Source organism: Ursus arctos, unplaced genomic scaffold, assembly GCF_023065955.2.
Source record: "Ursus arctos isolate Adak ecotype North America unplaced genomic scaffold, UrsArc2.0 scaffold_31, whole genome shotgun sequence".
Classification (NCBI taxonomy): Eukaryota; Metazoa; Chordata; class Mammalia; order Carnivora; family Ursidae; genus Ursus; species Ursus arctos.
Genome location: NW_026622997.1, coordinates 20,857,966 through 20,884,212, shown reverse-complemented (window position 1 = coordinate 20,884,212; position 26,247 = coordinate 20,857,966). Strand labels below are relative to the sequence as shown.

The following is a 26,247-nucleotide window of genomic DNA, read 5'->3' as shown; positions in this document are numbered from 1 at the left end:
GGATGAATCCATTACTCCTTTCCTAGAGTGTTAGAGATGGGAGATATATTAAAGATTCTCTAATTCAGTTCCATTTTATTGATTAGTGAATCGAGGCCCTGAGCAGCCAGTGGCCAGTAGAATCCGGTGACAGGACAGACTGTCATATTTTCCTAGAGGATTTTAATGTTGCCTCATGTTTGCCGAATTTTCTGCCCTGATCAGCAATCCTTAATGGGCATCAAGTTCTTAATAAAACTAATGGAGAATATTGCAGCTACTCTGCAAATATCATCAATGTTTGGTATCAGAGAAACATTATTTATCAAGTAGTTATTATGGTTCAGTTTCTCAGATATTATGAGCTATTTGTAGAAACTGAGTTGTGTTTAGATTGTGATAATATCTTTATATCAAGCATTGCTGAATTGTTTTGTGGTAGTCACTTGGTTATTGGATTGTTGTAATGCATTCTTGAGAAAAGAAAGTGTTTTAATTGGAATTTGTAAACATTGCTTACATATTAAAGGGTACTTATCTGTTCTTTATAAGAGGTTTTTCTTAACGCCAATTTTAAGAAAGTTAAAGGTCATGAAGAAATAGCCTGAGTGTTTAAATTTTTCTTATATCAAAATTTGAGAAGTGAGTTAGTGTAAAAATTTAAATTTCCTTTACAATAGAGACTATAGGCTCATTTAGTTATCTTGGAATTTAATTAACTAATACCGAGAATAATGTTTTAATGTAGTTCTTGTTAACTTAGTTCTTTGATTTATTTATGTATTTTTTATTGAATTACAGTTGAACACACAGTGTTATATTAGTTTTAGGTATACAACATAGTGATGGCATAGTGATTCAACAAGAAATGTTCTTTGATTTAAATATCAGGGATAAATGGCTCAAGGTAATGCTAAAATTTTATACCAGTGATCTCACTTTTCCCATTTAACATAGCTGCAGATCTGTAGCAAGGTGCATGCTGTCTTACTTGTTTCTGATTGTAAAAGTAATTGGCTTTTTAGTAAAGGTATAAAGAAAAAAAGCTGAACTTAATGCTTAATGACATTAAGTCATTAAGAAGTAAATTGCTCTTACCACATTAATCCTATTTCTCTTTGGATATCCATTCTGTTTTGTAAATATTTTTATTTCCTCAAATATGTGCTTTAGAGTTCACGGTCCAAAAAAATAATACAGTGTTTGTTTTTTATAGGCACCAGTCAGAAGACAGATGAAAGCTAAGCAGCTCAATGCACAGTCCTATGGTGTGACGAGTTCAACAGCTCGGCGAATATTGCAGTCTTTAGAGAAGATGTCAAGCCCTCTAGCGGTAAATTTTTCGAATCACAATTAAATGCAGGTGTGTGGCAAAATTTGAGTTTTGTGAAAAATCTTAATTTTGTTACTGTTTCAATATTAACAGGATGCAAAAAGAATTCCATCTATTGTTTCTTCTCCCCTGAATTCTGTAAGTTGACTTTTAAACCATTTTTTAGAGATATATTTGTATATATTGGTGATGAAAGTCCTATTCTTCAAAATTTCCAGTCTATTCTAAATAGTATTTTTACTTTTTCAGCCTCTGGATAGAAGTGGAATAGATACCACTGCAGACTTTCAGGCCAAAAGGGAAAGGGTAAAACTTTTTTTTTGCATTTATTTACTTAAAGTTTCAATAGTTTTGTTATATTTATTTTTAAGTTAGTAAAATATACAAATTGAATTTGATAGTCATTAGGGAACATGTTTGAAAGATAAGATTGTTTGACTTGGACATTGTAGCTTCTTGTGATGGCCTGCCTTAGCACAGTGCAGTATGTGCAGTAAATGCTTAGTCAACATTTTTTGGTTATTTGGTGTTTCTACCTTCAGCATCTCGGTAGTCTATGAGTAACTCTTACCTTCCAATAAATAAAAGTAGGAGTGAACAGTGCTTGCAGTGTTTAGTAATCATAGAAGTTCAGTGACTAAAACCCGCACTGAACATAGTTATCTTTGTAAAGTTTCCTCATTAACAAACATGTCAAATCTGTTGTGTGTAATAGAATTTCAGATTGCTGGATCTTTCATTAGTCAGCCAAAATACTGTTCCAAGGTATGGGAACTAATACAAAATATAACTATTATAGTATCTTGATAACCCTTCTTAGTGTGTTCTGTTTGGCTGAAATTAGCTTTGGAGGTTGCTGTGGGAAAAATAAAGTGCTTGATAGAGTTAAAGAGGTATTTTTTGTTAGTTATGCTTGTAGCTAGTTAAGTATCCTTCCGGGAAGCATTCCCAGATCCTTACTTGTGAAAGCCTTCATTGCAACACCAGTTTCCCCCCAGAAGTAACTGACTGAAATGATCCTAATTTTCTGACTTAATTATGGGAACTGTATGTGCGATACTGGTAAATTATAATTATTTTCACTGAAATTCTGCAGAAAAGGCTAAAATTGAGAGGTTTGGGGCAGATAGTGTTGCTTTACAATTTTTAGAATTACCTAGATATTTGTAATCAGGCAAGAAGGAATCATTTATTAACCACTGTGATGGGATTAATTTATGGCATTAGTTGCTTTTCTCAAACTCCTGTTTTATATCAGATTGTTTAGAAAGAAGTAAATGTAAAAAATTGTACCATAATACAAGTTCTCATTGATTAAAGTTTTATTAAAGGGTTGAGTATAGTATCAATAGAATTTTATTAATGGGTGCTAGGATATATAAAGGCCAGAATACAATATTGTAGTTCATGTTTCACAGATGTTATCAGAACAGTCTACAAAATAGACTCTCATTGAGTTATAAGATCACAGTTGTGATGAGGATTTAGGGAAGAGCTAATATACTGAGGCTTTGCCTTGGAAACCAATGTTGTCCACAGCTGCTGCAGAGTGAAAGGACTGTATTCACAGTATTACAGTCTTTGGACAGAGTAGAAGTTCTTGGCTTTATAGTCATCTTACACCAACAGGACTTTTACTGTGTTTCCTTGTTGCAAAAGACTGTTGACACGACACTTGTGTGCTTAGATAATAATGCCAGTTTATTTCAGGATTTGAAATTCTTAACAGAGTTTTACTCCGTTAAGTCTTTTGCTTTAGTTTTTAAATAACAATAGAGGAAAATTAACTTGGAGAGAGGTTTGCTCTTTTTTTTTTTTTGGCAATTATTTTCATAGCTAGTTTAAAAATAATCTTATTTCCAGTTGAAGGATATCTAAAAAGTAATTTGGGGAAAATGTGGCAAAATCAGTTTTAGTTTCTGTATTCAAAATTCAACCTGTAAAAGCTTAGATTTGTAGAACAGTTTTGAATATAGTTTCTGTTTTGTGCATGTGCACATATATGTGAAAAGTATGAAACCATTTGGAATTTTATGTATACGTTTGTAAATATATATACCTTTAGTTCTCTTACTATCAGTTTTTCCTTTCAGTATTTGTTTGCATTCTCTGGGTGTTTCTCTAAGACGTATTCATAGTCTCTAGGTGACATTAGCTATTGCCAAATAATTTTTAGATTGTGTCACTTATACATATATGAAAATAAAGGTTTGTCTTTAATTTCTGATTACCTATAAGGTGGACTCTCAGTATCCCCCTGTTCAGAGACTGATGACCCCAAAGCCAGTTTCCATAGCAGCAAATCGAACTGTTTATTTTAAACCATCTCTGACCCCGTCTGGTGAATTAAGGAAGACAAATCAAAGAATAGATAAAAAGCACAGTGTGAGTATGTGTTTATTTTCACTCGTCTTTGAATACTGATTAAAATGAGTAAGAATAAGTAAGATACAAGTACTCTACCATTGCAGTCTAGCAACTAGATAATGCATAAAGTTTGTGTTAGTGATTACAAATTGGTATGCCTTTCAAATGGCTAGCACCTTGATCAAATCCTAAATTAGTATTTACTAGTAACATTAGTATATACCATGGTTTAGATTAAATAATTTTGCCAGTATTGCTTTATCTCTGTTTTGTTTGTATTGTTGTTGAACTATTTGAAAACAAAATGTCACATAACATATCTGTTCATCCCTAAGTACTTTGAGGTGCATTTTCTAAGTACTTTCTTCTTTATTATCACATCTGAAGAGATTAATGTTCATTCCTACTTAATATTCTATAATATCTAGACCACACTCCAGTGTTGTTTATAGTTGCTTTTTTGAATCAAAATCCAAGCAGATCTCATGCATTGCTTTGGTTTTTTTGTCTTTCTAGATCTCAAGCCTTGACCCTCAATACATTGTTTTTGCTGTAAAATAACTGTTTTATTGAGATACATTCACCTGTTTGAAAAGTACAGTGGTGCAGTGGTTTTTAGTATATTCAGAGTTGTTCAGTCATCACCGCAGTCAGTTTTAGAACATTGTCCTCACCATTGTCCCCACCCTCCCAAAATCTTATACCTGTTAGTAGTCACTCCCCACTCCTTCCTCTCCAGCCCTAAGCAACCACTGATCTGTCTCTCTGGATTTGCTTAGTCTGGACATTTCATATAAATGGAGTTTTAAAATATGTGGTCCTTTGTGACTCACTTATTTCACTCAGCATAATGTTTCCAAGGTTCATCCATGTATATATCAGAACTTTATTCCTTTTTATGTGGCTGAATATTATTTCATTGTTTGGATATACTAGATTTTATCCTTTCATCAGCTGAGGGACATTTGGGTTATTTTTATATTTTGACTGTAACTAATAATACTGTGAATGTTTGTGTACAGGTATTTTGTCATCATATGTTGTCATTTTTCTGGGGTTTGTACCTAAGAGCGGAATTGCTAGGCAAAAATTGGTTTGTGGGGAGACCAGGCCAGTTGTCTTAAAATGTCCCATGTTTGGGTTTGTTTGTTTTCTTGTGCTATTTAGCTAAAGTATATTTTTTGTATTTAATGTATTTACATAGTATCTTACTCTTTATGCCTTTACTTATATTTAATCTCATTTGATCTTCATAACCTAAGTTATTTAAAAATTTCAAACTAAAGTTGAGAGAATAGTACAGTCTTTACCCATTACTCCTTGATTCACCAGTCATGAACACTGTCATATTTGCTTTATTAAAATTTAAAAAATATTTTGAATATAATTTTGGACTTAAAAGACTTTGTAAGAACAATTATAGGACTTCACAGTTTACTAACTTTACTGTGTATTTCTTACAGATGGGGAATTCCCTTAATGTAATAAATGCAGAATAATTATCAAAACCAGAAACTTAATATTGTACAATACTGTTATCTAATGTACAAATTTTATTTAGATGTTGTCAGTTGTCCTGGAAGAAAAAAATTCAAGATTATGTATCCATTTAGTTTTCTTCCTTTCTTTTTTTTAAAGATTTTATTTATTTGAGAGACAGAGAGACTGAGAGAGAGAGAGAGAGAGAGTACACAAGCAGGGCAGAGGGAGAGGGACAAGCAGACTCCCAGATCAGCAGAGAGCCCGACATGGGGCTTGATCCCAGGACTCTGGGATTATGACCTGAGACAAAGGCAGACGCCTAACCCACTGAGCCACCCAGGCACCCCTGCATTTAGTTTTCATATCTATTCATCTCCTTTAATCTAGAACAGTTCCTTAGGGTTTTTTGTTTGTTTTTGTATTACATAACCGATATTTCTAAAGTACAAGTTACTATGTAGAATGTCCTGCAATTTGAGAATGTCTAATGTTTACTTATAATTAGATTCCAGTTATCCTTTTTATTTTTTTATTTTTTATTTTAGAGTGTGTGCAAGCACGGGGGCGGGGCAGGAGAGAGGGAGAGAATCTTAAGCAGACAATGCACTGAGTGCAGAGTCTGACCTGGGGCTTGATCTCAATGACCCTGAGATCCTGACCTGAGCTGAAATCAAGAGTTGGGTGCTTAACCAGCTGGGCTACCCAGGGGCCCCCAACTTGCGTACTTTTGGTAATAATATCAAAGAATAGATGCTGAGCTCTTCTCAGATTGTCATGTCGAGAAGCACATGCTATCAATTCATCTCATTAGTAGCAGTGTGATTATTAAGGTGATGTTAGTAAGATTTCTCCAGTTTAAAGTTACTAGTAATTTTTTTTTATCTGTTGTAATTAATAAGTATCTTGTGGGTAGATAACTTTGAGAGGATAAATATCCTTTTAGTTGTTAGCATTATTGTAATTTTTACCTAAATCTATTGTTTGTAGATTACCAAAAGGTGGTTTTCTAACTCCACCATTCTTTCTACATTTATTAATTGACATCCTCCTGGAGGAAGAGTTTTCTTCTCATTTATGTACCTATCTATGTCTGTGTTTTTTTTTTTTTTAAAGATTTTATTTATTTATTTGACAGAGATAGAGAAAGCCAGCGAGAGAGGGAACACAAGCAGGGGAAATGGGAGAGGAAGAAGCAGGCTCCTAGCGGAGGAGCCTGATGTGGGGCTCGATCCCATAACGCCGGGATCATGCCTTGAGCCGAAGGCAGATGCTTAACCGCTGTGCCACCCAGGCGCCCCTATGTCTGTGTTTTTTAAGTCAGCTTTATTTCTCATATTCTATAGATTATAATTCTTTATTGGCATTATTTATTTTGATGTTCATATTGTCCCATTTGGCCTTTGAACTGGCTCCTGTGTCCTCTTTGTATTTCCCTTCAGTGTTTGAACACTTAGTTGCTTTTTGATATAAAAGAATCAAGGCTCAGGTGTCTGAGTGGTTCAGTTGGTTAAGCATCCAACTCTTGGTTTCAGCTCAAGTCATGATCTCAGGGTCGTGGGAGTGAGCCGTTAGTAGGGCTCTGCAATCGGGGAGGGGGAGTCTGCTTGAGATTCTTGCCCTCTGCCCCTCCCTCTGCTCTCTTACTCTCTCTGTCAGACAAATAAAAAATATTAAAAAAAAAATACAGGCTCATCCTGTAAGTTTCTCGTCCCTGTCCTGTATTTTGCTATTTCTCCAAAGGGCCATGATATCCTTTTAATGGAGGAACTTAAATTGCAGAGAATCATTTCAGAGAGAATATCCTTATTAATTTGCTTACACATTTAATAGGCCATCATGAGAGATGAGTAAAAGTATTTTTGTGGTTTGTAAGTATATTTGTGTACTTACTACCTTTTTGTCGGGCAGTGTGCTCAGTGATCTTTTACATGTATAATCATGCTGTAATTCAGTTGCCATTCAGAAAGCAGGGTACGGGTCTTAAATTTTAGGATTCACTAACTAAAAACCCATCAAATTCCTGATTTCAAATATTAAAATGGACGGACAGAAGGGAGGTATTAAGAAAGTTAAAACGAAGAAGCAGGCATGTAAATTTGGTGTGCTCGTTTTGTTCTAGACTGGATATGAAAAACCTGTGACACCAGGACAAACTAGAGAACAACGAGAAAGGTAATGTCGTCTTTATAGCTAAAGCTTCTTTATATTTCATTTGTAAGGTCTGTGTTTTATTTATGTATTTTTTTTGAAGATTAAGAAGGTTAAACAAAATGCACACAAATCTGTCAGCTTTTAAAATCACATTCAGCTGTATATTTCTTTTCTTGTTAGCAGTTCTAATTTTTAGGTGTTCAGTTAGTTAACAAGTTATGGACCAGAGTAATATATCATTTGTTTTAATTTTCTTTTTCTTTGCCTAGTGGCTTTTCTTACCCAAATTTCAGTATGTCTGCAGCCAATGGTTTATCTTCTGGAGTAGGTAGTGGAGGCGGCAAGATGAGACGAGAGAGAACGCGCTTTGTTGCATCTAAACCTCCAGAGGAGGAGGTAGGGTTCTATCCTTTATATTCTTGAAGTTCATGGAAAACTGTGGTGTGGTGGTGGTGAGGGGAGACCCTGAGGGCCGAGGGGTGGGGCTTGGGGGAGACCCAGCACAAGAATGACTAGTCTGCCATTAGAGCAGTCCCTTCCCAGTGTGAGTGCGCGTGCACGTACGTGTGTTCAATACCCCCTTCACTGTGATGACACAGAAAACCTAACCTAGGACCCTAAATTCCATGGGTGCCACTAAAAAGCCTTTTTTTTTTTTCCAAATAAGAGAATTAAAATTGAAATTATTTGACCTTTGGAATATTATTGTATCATTAGGCTTTGCCTGTTTCATAAATGGATTAACACTGCGCTCTTTTCACTTGCCATTTTTGTCCTATTATTTGTGAAATTTATCAATGTTGTGAAAGATAATTCAAGTTGTATAATTTCCCTGTTACAGATTTGTCCAGTCTGAAACTTTATCGCCCTGTTCTGCAGGGTGCACGTGGGTTGATTTCTAGTACGTGCTGCAGTGACTGTTCATGCACTTCTGCTTCGGCACACAGACAGTGTGTTCTCTAGGCTTTCTCTCTAGGATGATGGCCTTGCTGGGTTCTAGGGGATCATACACATCTCCAAACGTATTAGATGTTGCCCTGTTGCTCCTGAGGTAGTTTAAATACTTCCTTCCACGTCACAGTTGGTGGGTGTGCTTTTTCTTTTTCCTTATGGGTATTTGATTTTTTGGATTTTTTTTTTTAAGTTTTTGCCAAGGTGATGTGTGTGAAGTGTTATGCCATTAGAGTTTTATTTTGCATTTCCTATTTACAAGGGAGGGAGCCCTGTTCTTGTGAATTTCTTGGTCATTTGGGGTTTCTCTTCCTTTACCCATTTCTTATTGGATTATTTCTTTCATTGGGAAGATTTTTTTTTTTGAAAGATTTTTGTATATATTCTGAAAATGAAAGTTTGAATAAGATAAGGACTAATTGAAGATTGGTTAAATTAACTTTTTATTTATTTTCTAACTACTTTGAGTTGAATGCAGGCCTTCTTTCAATCTTTTTACAAGTGAATTTCAGCCTAACTGGGTCATTTAAGTTCTGATACATAATGCGTTCATTTTTGTTTTTTTCTAATTAATATTTCATTTGTAACTTCTTCATTGACTCGTGAGTTTTTTTTAGGAATTTTTAGATTTTTAAATAGGAGATCTTCTATAAGTTTCTGTTGACTCTAAAGCCATGTTTTGGTTGAAATTATTGTACGAGTTAGTATTGCTTCCTTTCTGTCTATTGGTACGCTTTCCAGGTTTATTTAGAGTAGGCAGTCTTTCGTTTTCATTTCCTTCATCTCCCGTTTTCCTGTTGAGCAGTTTTGTAGTTGTGCCTCTCTGAAGGCACCAGAACCGTGACTTGCTTGGCAGCTTGGACTTTCTGTCCCCTCCCCTGTCTTGTGGTACGTGGCATTGTGCTGGGGTCTCGGCTCCGGGACTGGTCTTGAGGTTCTACGTGTTGCTCTCCTGCTGGAGTGTTGTGAAGGGAAGGAATGTATTCATGTATTCTACTATCTTCAAAGAACAAGTCTTGAATGTCACTAATGACACGGGATAAAAAAATTTGTTTTCTTAGCAAACCGATTTTCTTTTATTGAATCTCTTCATGTAGACTTGATTAAATGACTTTTAAGAAATGGGTTGTCTTTGTATACATAAGGAAATTAGTATCTGAGTAATATAGCTCATTATATAGCCTGTTCTCTAGATGAGCTGTTATATTTCTCAGTAAAATTTGTGTCTCTGGCTTTTTAAAGTTTATCCCTGCATGAGGAGAACATCTTGGTTTTGGTGTTTGCCAGATAACAGATTTGTGAATTTTGCTTATTTCCCTTCAGTTTCAACTTTAAAGAATATATTCCTGAGCTCTTTAGCTGAAGTTCAGCTTGCTGTCTGTAGCTCGGTTTTGGCTGTCTTACAGATACGTGTTTATGGGACTTTGCTGTATCAAGACATTGGGAGGGAGGTGAAAATTTATTGTCTTACTTTTGTTCTTGTTACTTGGTATACTGTGAGGAGCTTTATGAAGGTCTAACCCTCTTTATCACCTCCTCCCTTCTCTGGACCCCCTCTTCATTCCGGCCAACTGCCAACTGCCAATTTTGCATCCCAGGATGCCTCACCCAACTCCTGTCCCTAGTTCTAATCCACACTGGAGTTAAGAGTCTCCAGGTTTCTGAGGAAAGAGGTAGCAATGGGTGGCTGCCCCAAATTTCTGCCTACCCTGTGTTTTCTTAATCTAGGTAAAAGAGGTTTTGGGTAGATGCTTTTTCTTACTTATTTTGTATTCATTGCTGTTTTTGTTTCACATAACAAATATGTTTAGACCACTAGTTCTTAATTCAGTTATAGTTAATAGGAACTTTTGATAAAGGATGGAATATTCATTTTTGTGGGTATTTTAATGGACTTTTGGGATAGGCCAAATGGAAGAAATTTTATTTTTACTGGAGTGTAAACAAATTATGCTAATTTCAGGTACTGTTGGTATGTAGCAGGGATTGGTATATTTTGATTCACTTAAAACATTCAGGTTAACAACTTCATATTGTAAATAACCCATTTTGCATTATGAAAGTTTAGCTCTCATTTCTTAGATCTCAAAATATTTAAGGATTGTGTGTTAGTCACTAAACATTTGGCATTTTGCCTCTACTGTGATACCAGTTTATAATGAAAAAGCTTATTGATACCAGAACAGATGAGTGTTTGTGTGTCTGTGTGTATAAAATACGACTGAGTTGAGGAGATTTAATTGCTTGATATTGTCATGTCAGGTACAGGCCTGCTACTTACTAGCTGTGAGTGATGTTGGTCAAATTAATTCCTTGTACATCAGCTTATCTGTAAAGTGGGGATAAGAAGAATAAATAGACGGAGCTTGTGTCTGTGGGATGTTTGCCATTTAATGGCTGTATGATCTTAGACCATATATCTTCCTGCCTTAGCTTCCTTACCTGTAACAGTAGTATCTTCCTCATGTGAGGTAACCCATGTAAAGTTATTACAAAGGTAATATATAGTAAGTCACATATTTAGTGATTGTTGTGTTCAACTTGAAGTACCTGGAAGCATCCATTTATAATTTTTAACTGTCTCGTAGATTTTTGGGACCCACTTCTAATCAACTAAGTCAAAATTTTGGTGAATAGGAATCAAATTTAGAATTGCTTCAAGGTCAGTGATATAAAGAACCGGTATGGCCAAGTCTGTGGCTTAATGAGTTGGCATAAGTAAGATACAGGTTATTCAGTTGATGTGCCGAGGTGTTGTAAGGGTCTAAAGGGAAGAAGGTGAGACTAAGGATTGAGATCAAATGAAACTTCCCTATGGAAAGAGCCAAATGCATCTTTGTTTGCTTTCTCTCCCCTCCCCCAGTTTTGATTAGGGTAAGTTTCAAACCTGTATTGAAATACTGAAAGAATTGTGCAGTGAACACACATGTATCTAGCACTTAGATTCTAATACTTTGTTATATTTGCTTTATCAAGTGTACACCTTCCCTTTTGGGTGCATTTCAAAGTAAGTTGAAGACATCAATATACTTCACCCCCAAATACTTCAGCATACATAGCACAAACTACAGTCAAATATTTGTTGTTTTTTAATTCAGTGAAAATTTCCATGTAGTAAAATGTAAAATTCTTAGGTGTACCATTTAATGAATTTTAAAAATGGTTACACCTGTGTAACCCAGACCCTTTTCAAAGTGTCAGATATTTTTCTCTTGCTCCAGAAAGTTGACTCGTGCTCCTTCCCAGTCAGTACTCATCAGCTACTACTCCAGAGGCAATCACTATTCTCATTTTTTTTGTCCTATATTGTTGTTGCTTGTTCTGGAACTTTGTATCAATCCAGTTGTCCAGTATGTTGTGTTCTTTTGTGCCTGGCTACTATGAATAAAGCTGCTATGAACATTCTTTTGTAGCACTTTGTAGACATGTGTTTATTTCTCTTGGGGTAAATAGCGTAAAAGTGGAGGAGCTAGGTTGTATGATATGTGTTTAACTTTTTCTTTTTTAAAGATTTATTTATTTATTTATTTATTTATTTATTTATTTATTTATTTAATCTCTGTGCCCATCGTGGAGCTCGAACTCACAACCCCAAGATTAGGAGTTGCATGCTTTTTTGACTGAGACAGCCAGCGCCCCCCCATATGTGTTTAACTTTAAAGGAAACTGCCAAACTATTTTCCAAAATGAATATAATATTTCACACTCTCATCAAGTGTGTGAGCACTTTTTTCACTCTTCATCCTTATTAATAGTTGTCATCTTTTTAATTTTATCCATTCTGCTTTGTCTGTGGTGCTGTTTCATTGTAATTTTAATTTGCATTTCCCTGACACGATAATGTTGTGTTCTTATTTATGTGCTTCTGGGCTGTGTGCTTATTTCCTCCTTTTTTGAGGTATCTTCAGGTCTTTTGCCCTTTTAAAAATTGGGTTTTCTTACTGAGTTGTAGGAGTTCTTTATAAATTTTGGATCCAAGTACTTTGTCAGATAAAGGTCTAATAAGTATTTTCTCTCAGTCTGGCTTGCATATTCATTTTTAACTGTATCTTTTGATCAGATGTTCTAAATTTTATGAAGTCTGAATTTATCTTTTTTAAAAAATTATTTTATTTTTTAAAGATTTTATTTTTAAGTAATCACTGCCTCCAATGTGGGGTTCAGACTCACAACCCTGAGATCAAGAGTCCCATGCTCTTCCCACTGAGCCAGCCAGGTGCCCCATTTGTTTTCAATTATTTTTACTGTTCTTTCTTCCCTAAGAAACCTTTGTCCATCCACAGGCTGCAAAGTAATTCTATGTTTTCTTCTAGAAGATTTATAGTAGTGTTTTTATGTATCTTTCTGATTTCCTTTTTGATTTCTTATATGATCCGTGGATTATTTATAACTGTGTTTAGTTGTGATATTAATGTTTTGAAATGTATTGAGACTTGTTTTATAGCCCAGCATATGGTCTGCCTGATCTTGAAGCCTGTATTTTACGGTTTTCGGGTAGAGTGTTTTTTACATATATGGTGTCAGATGACAGTAGTATTTCTTAGATCTTCTTTGTCCTTGCTGAATGTTTTTTTAGAGTGTGGAGTGTGTCTGTTTAGTCTATTAAATTATTGAGAGATAGGAGTTAAAATTGTCCACTTTCATTTTGTAAACTTGTCTTTTCCCCTTACGTCAGTTTTTGCTTTACATATTTTGAAGCCCTCATTAAAGGATATGCCTTACACATTATGGCTCCTTAGTTTACTAAATGTTCTTTAAAAAAAAAATCTTTGGAAATACTCTTTGTCTTGAGAATCTGCTGTATCTAGTATTACTGTAGTCAGCCACTCTGTCAGTAGAATATGCCTTCTTAGGCTTACGAATTGCAGGTTGTATCCTTTCCCATCCATTCGCTTTTAACCTGTATTTTTTAAATGAGTTTCTTATAGACGATATATGGGTGAGTCTTGCATTTTATCTATTTTTTGCTTTTTAATTGGAATATTTATAATTAATGTAATTATTTATATGTTTGGATTAGGTCTCCCATTTTTCTCGTTTTCCCATTTGTTTTTTATTTCTTTTGTTCCTTTTGAAAGCTGTCTTCTTTTGGTTATTTGTTAGAATTACATTTTAATTACTTTGCTCTTTACTCTTCATGTTACTTAGCTGTTCCTCTTGGGATTATGATACGTGTCCTTAACTTTCACATTCTACTTTGTGTTCATCTTGTACCTCTTCCTATAAAATTTAAGAATCTTCAGCTTTATAGTTTGATTCACCTCCCCTCTTCCTTGGTATTTTAGATTATACTTGTCATTTGTATTACAATTAGGCTATAAACTCACAGCGTATTATTTTCGCTTTATACAGTTGTGTGTATTTTTAAGAAATTAAAGAGTATTAAAGTTTTTTGTGTTCGCTCACATATTGTTCATTTCTTCCAGAAACTTGAGTTCCATTTGGTATCAGGTCTCTTCACCCTGAAGAACTTGTAGAGCAGGTTTTACGGCAACAGATTGTCTTAGTTTTCTTTTATCTGAAAGCATCTTTATTTTTCCTTTGGGGAGAAGGCTTGACTTTACAGAGGTGTGATTGATGTACTATAAACGACATCCATTTGAAATACTCCGTTTTAGCCGGCAGGGAGCTCACCTCAAGCCACACTCTCTCCCACCTGTGGTGGGTGGCAGCTGGAACTCTGCAGTCTAAATTGGCTGCTTGGTGTCTGCCTTGTACGCAAGCAGCCTACACATCTGCTAGAGATTTGGACAGCTTACATGCAGATTTATATGCCCCTCATTTCTGCATTTCCCCTCGTTTTCTAGCTGCTATGGTCACTTAGTCCGTCCTGTGATTCCTCTATGAACAGAATTGCTGTTTTCTCTCAGAATTTCATCTGTGCAGTGGCACCAATTCTCAGAGTACAGGAAACTCAGTGCCCCTCTCTTCTTCCAGGCTTTTTTTATCTCTGCAGTTTCTGCTTGCTTCTGCTTGCCCTCCAGTGTTTTCAGATGGTTGTTTCTTTCTATTCTGTTCGGAGTTTACAATTGTTATCAGTCAGGTCATTGGTCAGATAATGAGCTATTCCACCATAAGCAGAAGCAGAACTCTTTGTTTGCCCTTGACCTGGGTTGTTTGAGACTTGCGCTGGTCTTTGCTATATCGGAGTAAAAAAACAAAGGCATTTCACCAAACTCACCAGGACTGATGTTTATTAAGTGCTTGTTTTATATGCCCAGCCCATATATAACTTTGTGTTCTATTAATAATACTACATCTATGGTTTGTTTTTTTTGGTTTTTTGTTTGTTTGTTTCTCATTTTCAGCCATCAGGAAATTGGTACTGAGGGCAGTTAGGTTCACAAAGCCACCATGTGTTTGTGGCACAGCTGGGATTCAGATCTTTTCAATTCTTTTGATTCAGGAGCCCACACTGTTATCATAGTATGGTGCTACCTTTGCCCTATTCTTAGTTTGCCTGTAGCTGTAGCAGTTCTTCCTGAAAATAAGTAGGGATAGAATAAGGATATGAAAGATGTAATCTCTCATTATGAAACATGTTGTGTTTTAGGAAATGGAAGTACCAGTATTGCCGAAAATCTCTCTACCCATCACCAGTTCTTCACTACCTACCTTCAATTTTAGTTCCTCTGTGATCACAACATCCTCTCCATCACCCATTAGTCCTTCGCAATCATTAACAAACAAGGTACAGAACCATTGTACAAATAGAGGTGATTTTTGTTCTTTATTTTAAAAAATCTAATATTCTGTTGCAATGATAAGTTCCCATTATGGAAATTAATAACTCAGAATAAGAAGAGAAAAATGGAGACGGTGTTTTGCTTTTTAAATGTCCATTATAAAGGGATACATTATAATGGAGCGCTCTTTAATTCTGATGCCGTGCCTTAGAGACTGATGATTGTAAGCTTGTTTCCGAACACTGTTTCCAATTACGATGCTTTTTTTGGGTAAGAATGGGGTTATTATTTTTATTTCTCAGGTAGGATTAACTGCTCCCGAAATGATTTACGCTTTTCGCCTTGGCTTTTACTTTTTCTGAACATATTCTTTTTTGTTTGTTTGTTTTTATAGCATATTCTTGTAGATGGTATTTTTCTCCTTTAGACAGATACTCACCTCTGAGATAGAGTATACTCCCCTCCCAAGGAGAAGCCAGATTTTATAGCAGTTAATTTATTTTTCAGAAATTTTAACAATTTATTTTTATTTTTATTTTATTTTATTTTATTTTTTAAAGATCTTATTTTTAAGTAGTCTCTACGCCCAACATGGGGCTGGAACTCACAACCTCAAGATCAAGAGACGCATGCTCTACTGACTGAGCCAGCCAGGCACCCCTTAACAATTTTTAAATTGGTTAAATAATTGATTTTTAAATCTAAAAGGAAATTGTGTTTGACTTCTTTGAAATAATTAATTTGCTTAAGTTAAGTCTATTTTATTATCAGTTGCTTTCTCTAAAATGCTTTTGTATTTTAATAATTTGGAAAACCAGGTACAAATGACCTCTCCGAACAGCACTGGCAGCCCCATGTTTCGATTTTCATCTCCAATTGTAAAATCTACTGAGGCAGATGTACTACCTCCATCATCTGTAAGTAGCTAGCAAGGGATAGTTCGTATTTATTTTTTTATCAAAACCAAGATGCCGTTGGTGGTAAGAAGTACCATTGTTTTTCTTTCAACTTAAAAGAATTTCAGTGTACAGAAAACTTGAATGCGTGAGCACCTGTTTATTTTCCACTACCTATATATACATATAAGCATATATATTTTCTCATGACCATTTGAAAGTTAAGATACAAATCTCTTGATACCCTTACAGCTTTTCCATATGTCCCCTAAGAAAAGGACATTCCTCTGCATACCTGCAGTATGTTATCATATCCATGAAATTTAACATGATATAATAATAACATAGGCCATATTCAGATTTCCCCATTCCCCTAGGCTGTCCTTTAATAACAATTTTGTTTCTCTTGGACCTATATCCAATTAAGATCAAGACCTGACCAACTAAATTGCATTGCATTTGGTTAACATGTTTCTTGAATTGCCTTTAATCTGGAGAAGTTTTGGGTTTTTGTGCCTCAGAATATATATTTGTTTCTTTTTCATAAATATTTTGGGGAGAATAATAAGTTTAATGTTCAAGTTGCCCCATGCATCTTTGGCATGCACATCGTTTTTACATGTTGCTTCTCTTCTTCACTGTGCTCTTGTTTTCTGTCACAGCTGGATGTTCCAGATAATTTTATAATTTGTCTGCTGCATGCCTGAAACCTGTCCATTGTCCATAAAGTCTCATACTTTTTATTTATTAGAAAATGGTATTTAGAAATCCAGAAATGAGCTTTAGGAGCAAGTAATTATTTTATATAGTGCTTTGAATGAAAAAAAAAATGCCTAAGAAATGTAAAATGCTGTTCGATAGAACATACCATTCATTCTAAGAAGCATCTCAGTTTTAGAGATTGTAAAATACGAAAACCTGGAATACATGAAATTCAGTGTTTTTTTTTTTTTTTTTTTTTGACTTGGAATAAGAAAAAGCTATTTGATACTCATTTAAATAGACTCTTAAAGGATACGTTTTTTTCTTTACAGATTGGATTTACATTCAGTGTGCCTGTTGCAAAAACAGCAGAACTTTCTGGCTCTAGTAGTATTTCAGAACCAATTACAAGTAGTAGTTCAGGTAAGTAAAAATTTCTTACAAGTTTTTATATAAAAATAGTTGCATTACATTAGATTAGTATTTCAGATTCTTTTAATCTGTAGGAAATCTTATAAATGCTTTTATTAGAAGGAAATTAGCTCTAAAAAGCAAACAGGAGCTAATAGCAACCCTTGACAATATTTTTAGTCTCTGTTCTCAGAAGTACTTAGCTCACTAAATGGATATGTTACAGTTTGATTGTGACAGTGATAGTCATGGCAGCACATAGATCCGTTGTCTTCGTTTAATTAAAAGTGACATTTTAATATAAATGAAATCTCATAAGTTGAAGGGTTGTCTACATTGTTATTGAGGTGAAGTTATGCTGGCTGCTGCCTATAGTGATACATAATTTCTGAACTCAAGGAATGGGTGTAATTGAGCAAAGGAAATGAGTCATCAGATAATTAAATCCTAGCATTTTGTTGTGATAGTGGTGGTTTTCTTTCATGTGTTTGCTGTTTAGGAAGTGGAGAATCATCTGGGCTAAGTTACTCAGGTCAAAAATTTTTGAACAGGAGCAAGGGCTCTTGTTTATCCAAGCGATAAACAACAAATGCAAGGGTGCAGGAACTAGAGAAAAAAAGCATGATATTCTTTGAAATCTGTAGGTAATTTATCATGAAGTTAAAAAGTAGCTTAAAATTCTAAAAATTCCAGAATGTTACACTAAAGAATTGGATTTTAATCTGAATGTAGTAGGAAGACACTGATTTTAAATGGGGTGAGCTGGGTGTCATGGATTGACAGCAGTGTCCATTAAGTGGGGGAGGGTGTGGGTGGGAGTGGGGTTTTATAGACTGAGATATCAGTTCTTTTGCCCTATCCAGAAGTGTTTATTTGATTTTCTCAGTTTTTTTTTTTTTAATCTCACAGTTTTGGAATTAAAAACAAACAAACAATGTAGATCCTCCCTCAAAGGATAGAGTAAAAAACAACAACAAAAACCAAAGAGCTAGGACATAGAAGCTGAACGCTATGGTTGATCCCAAAGATAAGAGTGTAGATTATGAGAATGGCACAAAATAGGAATTTCGTATGTTTGCAGTTCTGTTTTTTATTGATTAAAACAGGCTTGTGTAAGAGAAAGAAGTAACAAGCACATTTCAGGTGTACTTTTTACCACAAGATTTTTTTCTTTAATGTTACTATGAATTCATAGAGGAATAAACTACTGCAAATTACCATTTTCATGCCTGGTTATGAGGAAAGGCATGAAAATCCTTCCCAGTTTTTACTAATGCATTACTAAGGGTAACTGGATGAGCACTAATTTGTTAAAACAACTTTTGTGTTTCATCACATCTGGGGAACTTATCCAGATTTTTAAGGCATTTTTAAGGAGTGGCATACATAGAATTTTGAGAATCATCCTCACGACTTCTGTCATTAAGAAGCTGATGGAAAATGTGTAAGTTATGATTAATTACTTTGTGGCAGGAGCTATTTTTTCCATTATCTTCTTATTCTGTCAACTTGAGTACACTGCAGGGTATCTTTAAAATTTACCTCAAGTTACTAAAAGCTTGTCAGTTTCAATTCTAAAGGAGAATAGGCTATGACGAAGTGCTACAAGCATATGTTTTATTTTGCCTTTTTTTTTTTTTTAAGGTTTTGTTTATTTATTTGAGGGGGAGAGAGAGAGACAGAGATAGAGAGCACAAGCAGGGAGGAGAGGGAGAAGCAGGTTCCCCACTGAGCAGGGAGCCTGATGGGAGCCTTGATCCCAGGACCCTGAGATCATGACCTGAGCTGAAGGCAGATGCTTAACTGACTGAGCCCCCTAGGCGCCTGCGTATGTTTTGTTTTGTTTTGACACAGTTATTATAAGATAGGCACAGTGTTTTGTTTCTTGTATATTTTTGTTACTGAGATGAAATTGTTGTAAGGCAAAATGAATCCTTTTAAAGGGAACAAATTCAATGGTGTTTAGTACTCTCATGTGCAGTGTAGCCACTGCAGTCTGTCTAGTTCCGAGACAGTTTTATCCCCCCTCCTGCAGAGGAGACGTGTACCTGCTAAACAGTCCTTCCGCACCCCCCCCCCCCCCCCCCCCGTCCTGGCAACCACCAGTCGGTGTTTTGTTTCTGTGCATATACCTATTCTGGAATCCTACAGTATGACTTTTTGTGTCTAGCTTCTTTTACTTACTGTTTTCAAGGTTCATGCATGTTACAGTATGTATCAGTACTTTACTCCCTTTTTTTCTTTTTTATTTATTTTTAAAAATTTACTATTTATTTATTTGCTTTTATTTATTTATTTATTTATTTATTTATTTATTTGACAGAGACAGCCAGCGAGAGAGGGAACACAAGCAGGGGGCGTGGGAGAGGAAGAAGCAGGCTCCTAGCAGAGGAGCCTGATGTGGGGCTCGATCCCAGAACGCCGGGATCACGCCCTGAGCCGAAGGCAGACGCTTAACGACTGCGCCACCCAGGCGCCCCTGCTTTTTATTTTAAGGAGGCTCCATGCCCAACGTGGGGCTTCAACTCTTGACCTTGAGTTTAAGAGTCACTATACTCTACTGAGTGAGCCAGCTAGGTGTCCCAGTACTCCACTCCTTTGATGGCTGAGTGAGATTCCGTTGTATGGATATACCATAGTTTTTCTGTTCATCCATTGACGGACATTTGGGCTGTTTGCAGCTTTTGGCTTTGTGCATAGTGCTGGTATGAATATTCATATACATGTATTTGTTTGAATACTAGTTTCAGTGCTCTGGGATATATACCTAGAAATGAATACCTAGAACTAAATAGTAGTTCTATGTGTAATTTTTTGAGGAACCACAAAACTGTTGTTCTCAGCCTGACTCCTTTTACACTCCCACTAGCAGTGTATGAAGATTCTAATTTCTCCACATTCTCACCGTGCTTATTTCTCATTTTTTGTTTATAGCCATCCTAGTGGGTATGAAGTGATGTTACCATTGTGGTTTTTGATTTGCATTTCTCTAATGACTAATGGTGTCAAGCATATTTTCATGTGCTTCTTGGTCCTTTATCTTCTTGGGAGAAATGCCTATTCAAGTCCTTGGCCCATTTTTAAGTTGGTTTATCTTTCTGTTGCTGAGATAAAAGCATTTTTGTATAGTCTGGATACTAGATCCTTATCAGATATATGATTTGCAAATAATTTCTCCCATTCAGTAGATTGTCTTTTTGCTTTTTTGATAATGTCCTTAGATTCACAAAGGTTTTTAATGTGGTAGTGTTCAGGTTTTTTTTTTTTTTTTTTGCTTATGCTTTTGATGTCATATCTAAGAATTCATTTCCAAATCCATGGTCATGAAAATATACCTCCTCGGTTTCTTTTAAGAGTTTTATGGTTTTAGTTCTCACGTTTAGATCATTGATCCATTTTGGGTTAATTCTTGTTTATGACATGAGCTGGGCGTAGGTAGGACTTTTTGAAACCATTTGACCCACTCCTTTTAAATTGGCAAACACTTAAGAAAAACCTGGTTATTTATATTTTATTATGGAAAATTTCAAACATTTTCAGAAGTAGTAGACTGAATTCCCACGTACTCTTTTACCCAGCTTTAGCGCTTAGCATTTGATGACCAATCTCGTTTCTCTTTTTTTCATCCCTCCTTCCCCTCTCATGCACAGAAACACACCTATTAGGTTGTATTGAAACAATCCCACACATACTTCATCTGTAAAACTTTCTCCCTTAGAAATAGAACCACAAAACCATTATCACTGAAAATAAAGATTTCTTATTTTAAGTATAAGGGTATGTTTATTTTGGAAAGTTTAGGAAACAAAAAGAAGCAATAAATAAAAGTCACTCCTCACTAGCAGCCACCACTATTCTTTTGATGTATCACTCAGAATCTTCTGGACTTTACAGTCTTCCCCTGTAAGTGTGCATTTAAGGTGATTTTTGTGTCCGCACAGCGTGGCACCCTGCCGGCATTCGGTGACTGATGTTGTTGGTCCCTTAGTGGGCACCTGTCACCCAGCTTTCCAGTGTGAAATCTGAGCGATGCTTGCTTGCTTTTTTTTTTTAAGATTTTATTTATTTATTTGAGAGAGCAAGCGAGCAAGCATGAGCAGAGGGAAGAGGCAGAGGGAGAAGCAGGCTCCTCGCTGAGCAGGGAGCCCGATGCAGGGCTTGATCCCAAGACCCCAGGATCATGACCTGGGCCAAAGGCAGATGCTTAACCAACTGAGCCGCCCAGGTGCCCTGAAAACTGAAGGATACTTTCAATCATAGGATGAATTTCTAGAAATGAAATAACTGGCTCAGTTGGGAATTTATTGTTAAGGTTTTTTTTGATCAGTATTGTAAATTGTTATGTAATCAGAAACCTATTTCACGCAGTTTATGAGCTTGCTCCCGTTGCCATCTCCTCTCCAATGTTCGATTGGATTTGATTACCAGTTAATTCACTGGGTAACAATTATAGTTTATATTTTTTGTCCTTTTGGAGAAGAAAAATGTGTAGTGTATAGTACATAGTATTTCTACTGTCTTATAATGGTCAACCCTGTACTTTTAAGTAAATTTGTTCATTATCTTTGAATTACAGTGACGTTTTCATGATATTTTAGAAGTTGGTCCAAATTGGCGTTGAAAGATCTTTTTAATACATTTAACTCGATCCAGTGCTTTTTCTTGGCATAATATCTTTCATAATTAAAAAAATTTCAGCTCAAGATATCACTGCAGTGAATAGTACAAGCTGTAAGAAGAAGCCAGATGAAGATTGTGAGGGCCCTTTTAGACCTGCAAAAACCCTGAAAGAAGGAAGTGTCCTAGATGTTCTCAAAAGCCCCGGTAAGATAATAGCTGCCTTTGAAAATACTCTAAAATCTTAATTACGAATTTGTGGTCCTGTTTTTATGTCACCTGTATACTGGTATACTTTCGTTTTTTAAAAAATTATGGCTAGTTTGATAGGAGATTGATTTGAAAGTAACGTAGTCAGATGTAATTCTTTTGGAGTAAATATCTTAGAAACTCTTCCTTCTTTAGAATTCAAGGACTGTCCTAATATGAAATCTCTTAAGAGGCAAGTATAGCGGGAGAAAAAGGGAAGTGTAGAAGGAGGAAATGAATTGCCTTTTAGAAGAGGTAGGCCAATATGGGGGGGAAAAAAGTAAATCTGATGATATACTTGGACATACTTTCTCTGGTGAAAATGTTGAACTGCCTTGTTCTCAGATCATTGCCCAGTTCTTTCTGGGCAAAGAAAGAAAGAAAGCATTTGCTGATTCTAACATAGGTATATATAAGGGACAGTGCTCACTTGAAACAAGATTTGAGAGTTCATAGAAATAACTTGAAGGCAGTGACTAGAAGTCCTCAGATAGGAGTTTAAGTTTTCAGTTTGAAAATCCGAGGACAGCTACAGCTCCGATTGTGATGCCTGCTGTAGGAATGTAAAAGTGTTTATAAGGTGATGTGGTTACTCAGAGAAAATTTAGATTTATCGAGCAGGTAGACATGTTCATGTCTAATTGAATAAGAATTTCCAGATAACGTTGGCTTCTACAACAAGATTTAGGAGGATTAGGTTTCTTTGGTCTGGCTTTCTCATTTTAGAGATGAGTATACTGTCTCCAGGAGTCCCAGTAACTTAGATGATTTGGCACAGTTGGGGCAGAGCTCCAGCGGGCCTGGGCTAGAAGTAACTGAGTAGTAGAGGGGCATCGCATTCCTACAGTCGATCTTCATATAAGTAATACTCTGCATTCATGATGCCCAGCCCTCCTTCCTTTCAGTTTGCTTTAAGTAGCAAGAATTTGGAGGAGTCCTATGTTCTTTTGAGGGAAATTAGGAAAACCTGAGAAAGCGGAAGGAAAAGAACTCTATAACACCTTAAGATGGTTACTGTTAAAATTGCACCAAACCTAGTGACACAAATTAATCATTAACAAGACAGTACATTTTAGACCACTGGAAGTAACTGAAGTATGTGGCTTTTGCCTTTTTGCTAAAACTAGTTCGAGGTTGTATTAATTGTAGCACTAGAAAATCTCTAAATAACAGTCTTCTGTATCTTCTCACCCTCCAATTTTCTTTTCCTTTGGTGTTTTAAAAGCTGGAAAAACAGGTCACTGAGTTTGTTAGTATATGTCAAACAAAGGTTAATTGGTCCAGAGTAAAGGATTGGAAGGCCATTCCCATGAATAAAGTTGGAGTGAATCGATTGAATTCAGTAACAGCAGTTTTGGTAGTACGAAGACTTTTTTCAACTCCTGTTACTCCATGGTTCTGTGTGAATACCTTGATTGTCTAAGTACGTCTTTAGTGGTTACAGAAAAGATGTACTTACAATGTGGAAGGTTCTGTGATCATATTGGAGAACTATTTGAAGCAATTTGTTTGAATTAGGGTTTGGTAATGTTCTATGGGCATGTCTTTGAGTAGCATGAGCTCAGGTTCTGCTAGGGTAGACTGGGTCTTCCTTTTTGTATTTCTAGGCCTTACCAGATGGTTTGGTTCATCTCTGTTGGAATTTGTCATCCTATTTCTCTTTGAGCCATTACCATTTTAAAGTTCTGTATGAGCTTAGTATAATTAAAACCAGTCCTTACAACTCCACTGTACTTTGGAGGGACATCTGTCCAATATGCATACCTACACGGCTCTGCTGGTTTTTACTGAAAGTAGAGGATACCACAGTAGTGGATTATAACTGGACAAAATTCAAAGATTATAGATGTTGAAGACATTAGCCAAGGGAACACCTGGAAGTAAAAACAGTTGAGGGAAGAAGGCTATGAATATACTGTACATTGGTGTTGCGATGAGGCGGAGTGTAGCAAAACATGGATGACGGTGTATGTCGGTAAACACTACAAATTAAGGCCTCACATTAGATGTTGGTTGAATTATAGTAAATAGAAATTCTTAGAGGAAGGTGATAATACTATAAACAAAACATCTTTTGTAGAATTTTAATGAGGACCAAAGTGTCACTTAATTTGTGATTAGTAAATATTGCTTAGGTAAAAAACAGTTCTATTTTTAAGTAGTCCACATTGGATTTTAGTAACTGCATAAATGTATATAAATATGTGTTCTCCCAGTAATAGCATTTCAGTTCATGTTCTGATTAGAAAGCTTCCCTTACCTTTTTTTTCTCCTCACACTCCCCTCTCCTCTTTCCCTCAATATAGGTTTCACATCACCAAAGGCGGATTCTCTTGCTGCTCAGCCTACTACCACAAGCCCAGTCGTTTATACAAGACCAGCAATAAGTAGCTTTTCTTCTAGTGGCATCGGGTTTGGTGAAAGTTTAAAAGCCGGACCATCGTGGCAGTGTGATACTTGTCTACTCCAGAACAAAATTACAGACAGCAAGTGCATAGCCTGTCAAGCAACAAAATTGCCGCCAAAAGAGACTGCTAAACAAACTGGAATTGGAACACCAAGTAAAAGTGACAAATCAACTCTTCCTGCATCAGGGACAGGTTTCGGAGACAAATTTAAGCCAGCAGTGGGCACTTGGGATTGTGATACCTGCTTAGTGCAGAATAAACCCGAGGCGATAAAATGCGTGGCCTGTGAAACACCGAAGCCTGGGACTGGGGTTAAGCGAGTCCTTACGTTGCCCACGGCTTCAGAGAGTGCTGTGACCACGGCTGCTTCCTCTGCCACCTGCACTGTGACCACCGCCGCCTTAGGGTTTGCAGATCAATTTAAAAGGCCCGTGGGATCTTGGGAGTGTCCCGTATGCTGTGTTTTTAATAATGGAGAAGACAGTAAATGTGTGTCCTGTGTGTCTGAGAAACCAGGTATGTGTATGGCTCTTTGGGAAAATTTTGTTCATTATTTTAGTAGGATGTTTAAATTTATTGTCTGCTAAGAACCACCTCAATGTAATGTGGCAGGATGAGCGTTTCCTCGTACATCTTAGTTTTTCTAAGCTGTCTTGAGGTGAAGTGACTTGACTGGGGCTGGACCTGCCTGTTACCTGAGGCAGCGCGTTAGCCAGCCCAGTATATACTTGTACTTCTTTCTTTACGCAGATCTTTATCAGAAACTTCTTGCTCTTCACGATCATTTTCCAAGCTGACTACTACAGATGCTGAAGGCTCTTAGAAGGGACAGTCTGTCCCAAACTGTTAAATACCACTTCATCTCTTCCTCTTACAAGGGAGGATGGCAAGTGGTCATTTGCAGAGACGGTTTCAGTGAGGGGTAGACAGGTTGCTTCCTGAAAAGGCTGTGGCTGAGTATGAATGGCGATGCCTGCCCCTGTACGCTCTCTGCCAGAGATGCCGCAATGATAATAAGTTACGGGGTCATTAATGACAAAATTCTAACCTGGCGGAAAAATGGAGTCATTGGTTTGAGTTTTGCCTTTCTCTGTTCAAATTTGAAAAAGTTAACTGAGATTCGCAACTGAAATGACTCTGCTGTTCTTGTAATAATATTGTAGAATTATTTGGTATAGATATATGATAACATGGGTACTAAATAAAACCTTTCGGGAATACCCTGGGAATTATACTTCCATTTTTATTGCATTATTCGTGGACATGTAGGTTTTAGGTCTGCAGCGGAAGGTTCTTGATTTGTTAGCCTGTACCCTGTGTCTGAACACAAGGCTTGAGCCATATTTCTAATTCTTACTGGACATCTCCACAAGGATAAGATTTTAGAATCTTCATTCTGAAATAACTTTCTTTTTCCATCTAGCATCCTCCTCCCCTTAAAAAAAAAAGAAAAAACAAGTCTTTGATCATATAAGAAACCAAAATTAATTCTGAGGTAGGAAGTAAATTGTTAGCCACAAATAAAGGAAGCTCGTAGGTTTATTAAAGAAACCTGACTTCATCCTGTAAATGATGAACCATCATTTTAAGCAGAGGAGTTAGTTGCACAGTTCAATTTGTATGTTTGACAATTTTCTTGGTGGCTTTTTGGAGGGTAGATTTGAAGACAACGAAAGTTGGAGGGAGACCAGAGGACAGATGAGGAAGTCGTATCAGTAGTACGTCTGGGCAAAGGTAATGGCGATGGATACTAACGGAGTCAAATCAGGACGTAGAATAATGTACAGTTGAAGCCCTGTGGGTTTGAAGCTGGGAAGTTGACATATTTATGCGAGGCCTTTGGGTATCCTCTAATGGGCACTCTGGGCTGGAAATACCGATTTGGTAGTCATTAGGCAATAGTTTTCAAATAAGGCATGGGAGTAGAGGTGATGTAAAGTGAGGGAGTTGGTGGGAATAGAGATGATGGCCTAAAACTGAGCTCTGTTAACTTCAGGGAGTGGCAGGAATGAAAC

General features: G+C 36.3%; 1 protein-coding gene across 3 annotated transcripts in view; it reads left to right on the top strand.

The window, feature by feature from the left end:
- The window catches only part of NUP153 (nucleoporin 153), a 73,833-nt gene that overhangs the window by 32,061 nt on the left and 15,525 nt on the right, over positions 1 to 26,247 (top strand). For all 3 annotated transcript variants that reach the window (XM_026511543.4, XM_026511544.4, XM_048225700.2), the window contains exons 6-16: positions 1,196 to 1,312; positions 1,406 to 1,450; positions 1,562 to 1,618; positions 3,551 to 3,697; positions 7,281 to 7,333; positions 7,582 to 7,708; positions 14,817 to 14,954; positions 15,768 to 15,866; positions 16,880 to 16,970; positions 21,657 to 21,782; positions 24,131 to 24,748. In XM_026511543.4, coding sequence (XP_026367328.1) covers positions 1,196 to 1,312; positions 1,406 to 1,450; positions 1,562 to 1,618; positions 3,551 to 3,697; positions 7,281 to 7,333; positions 7,582 to 7,708; positions 14,817 to 14,954; positions 15,768 to 15,866; positions 16,880 to 16,970; positions 21,657 to 21,782; positions 24,131 to 24,748 — 1,618 coding nt within the window. The remainder of the gene's footprint in view (positions 1 to 1,195; positions 1,313 to 1,405; positions 1,451 to 1,561; positions 1,619 to 3,550; positions 3,698 to 7,280; positions 7,334 to 7,581; positions 7,709 to 14,816; positions 14,955 to 15,767; positions 15,867 to 16,879; positions 16,971 to 21,656; positions 21,783 to 24,130; positions 24,749 to 26,247) is intronic.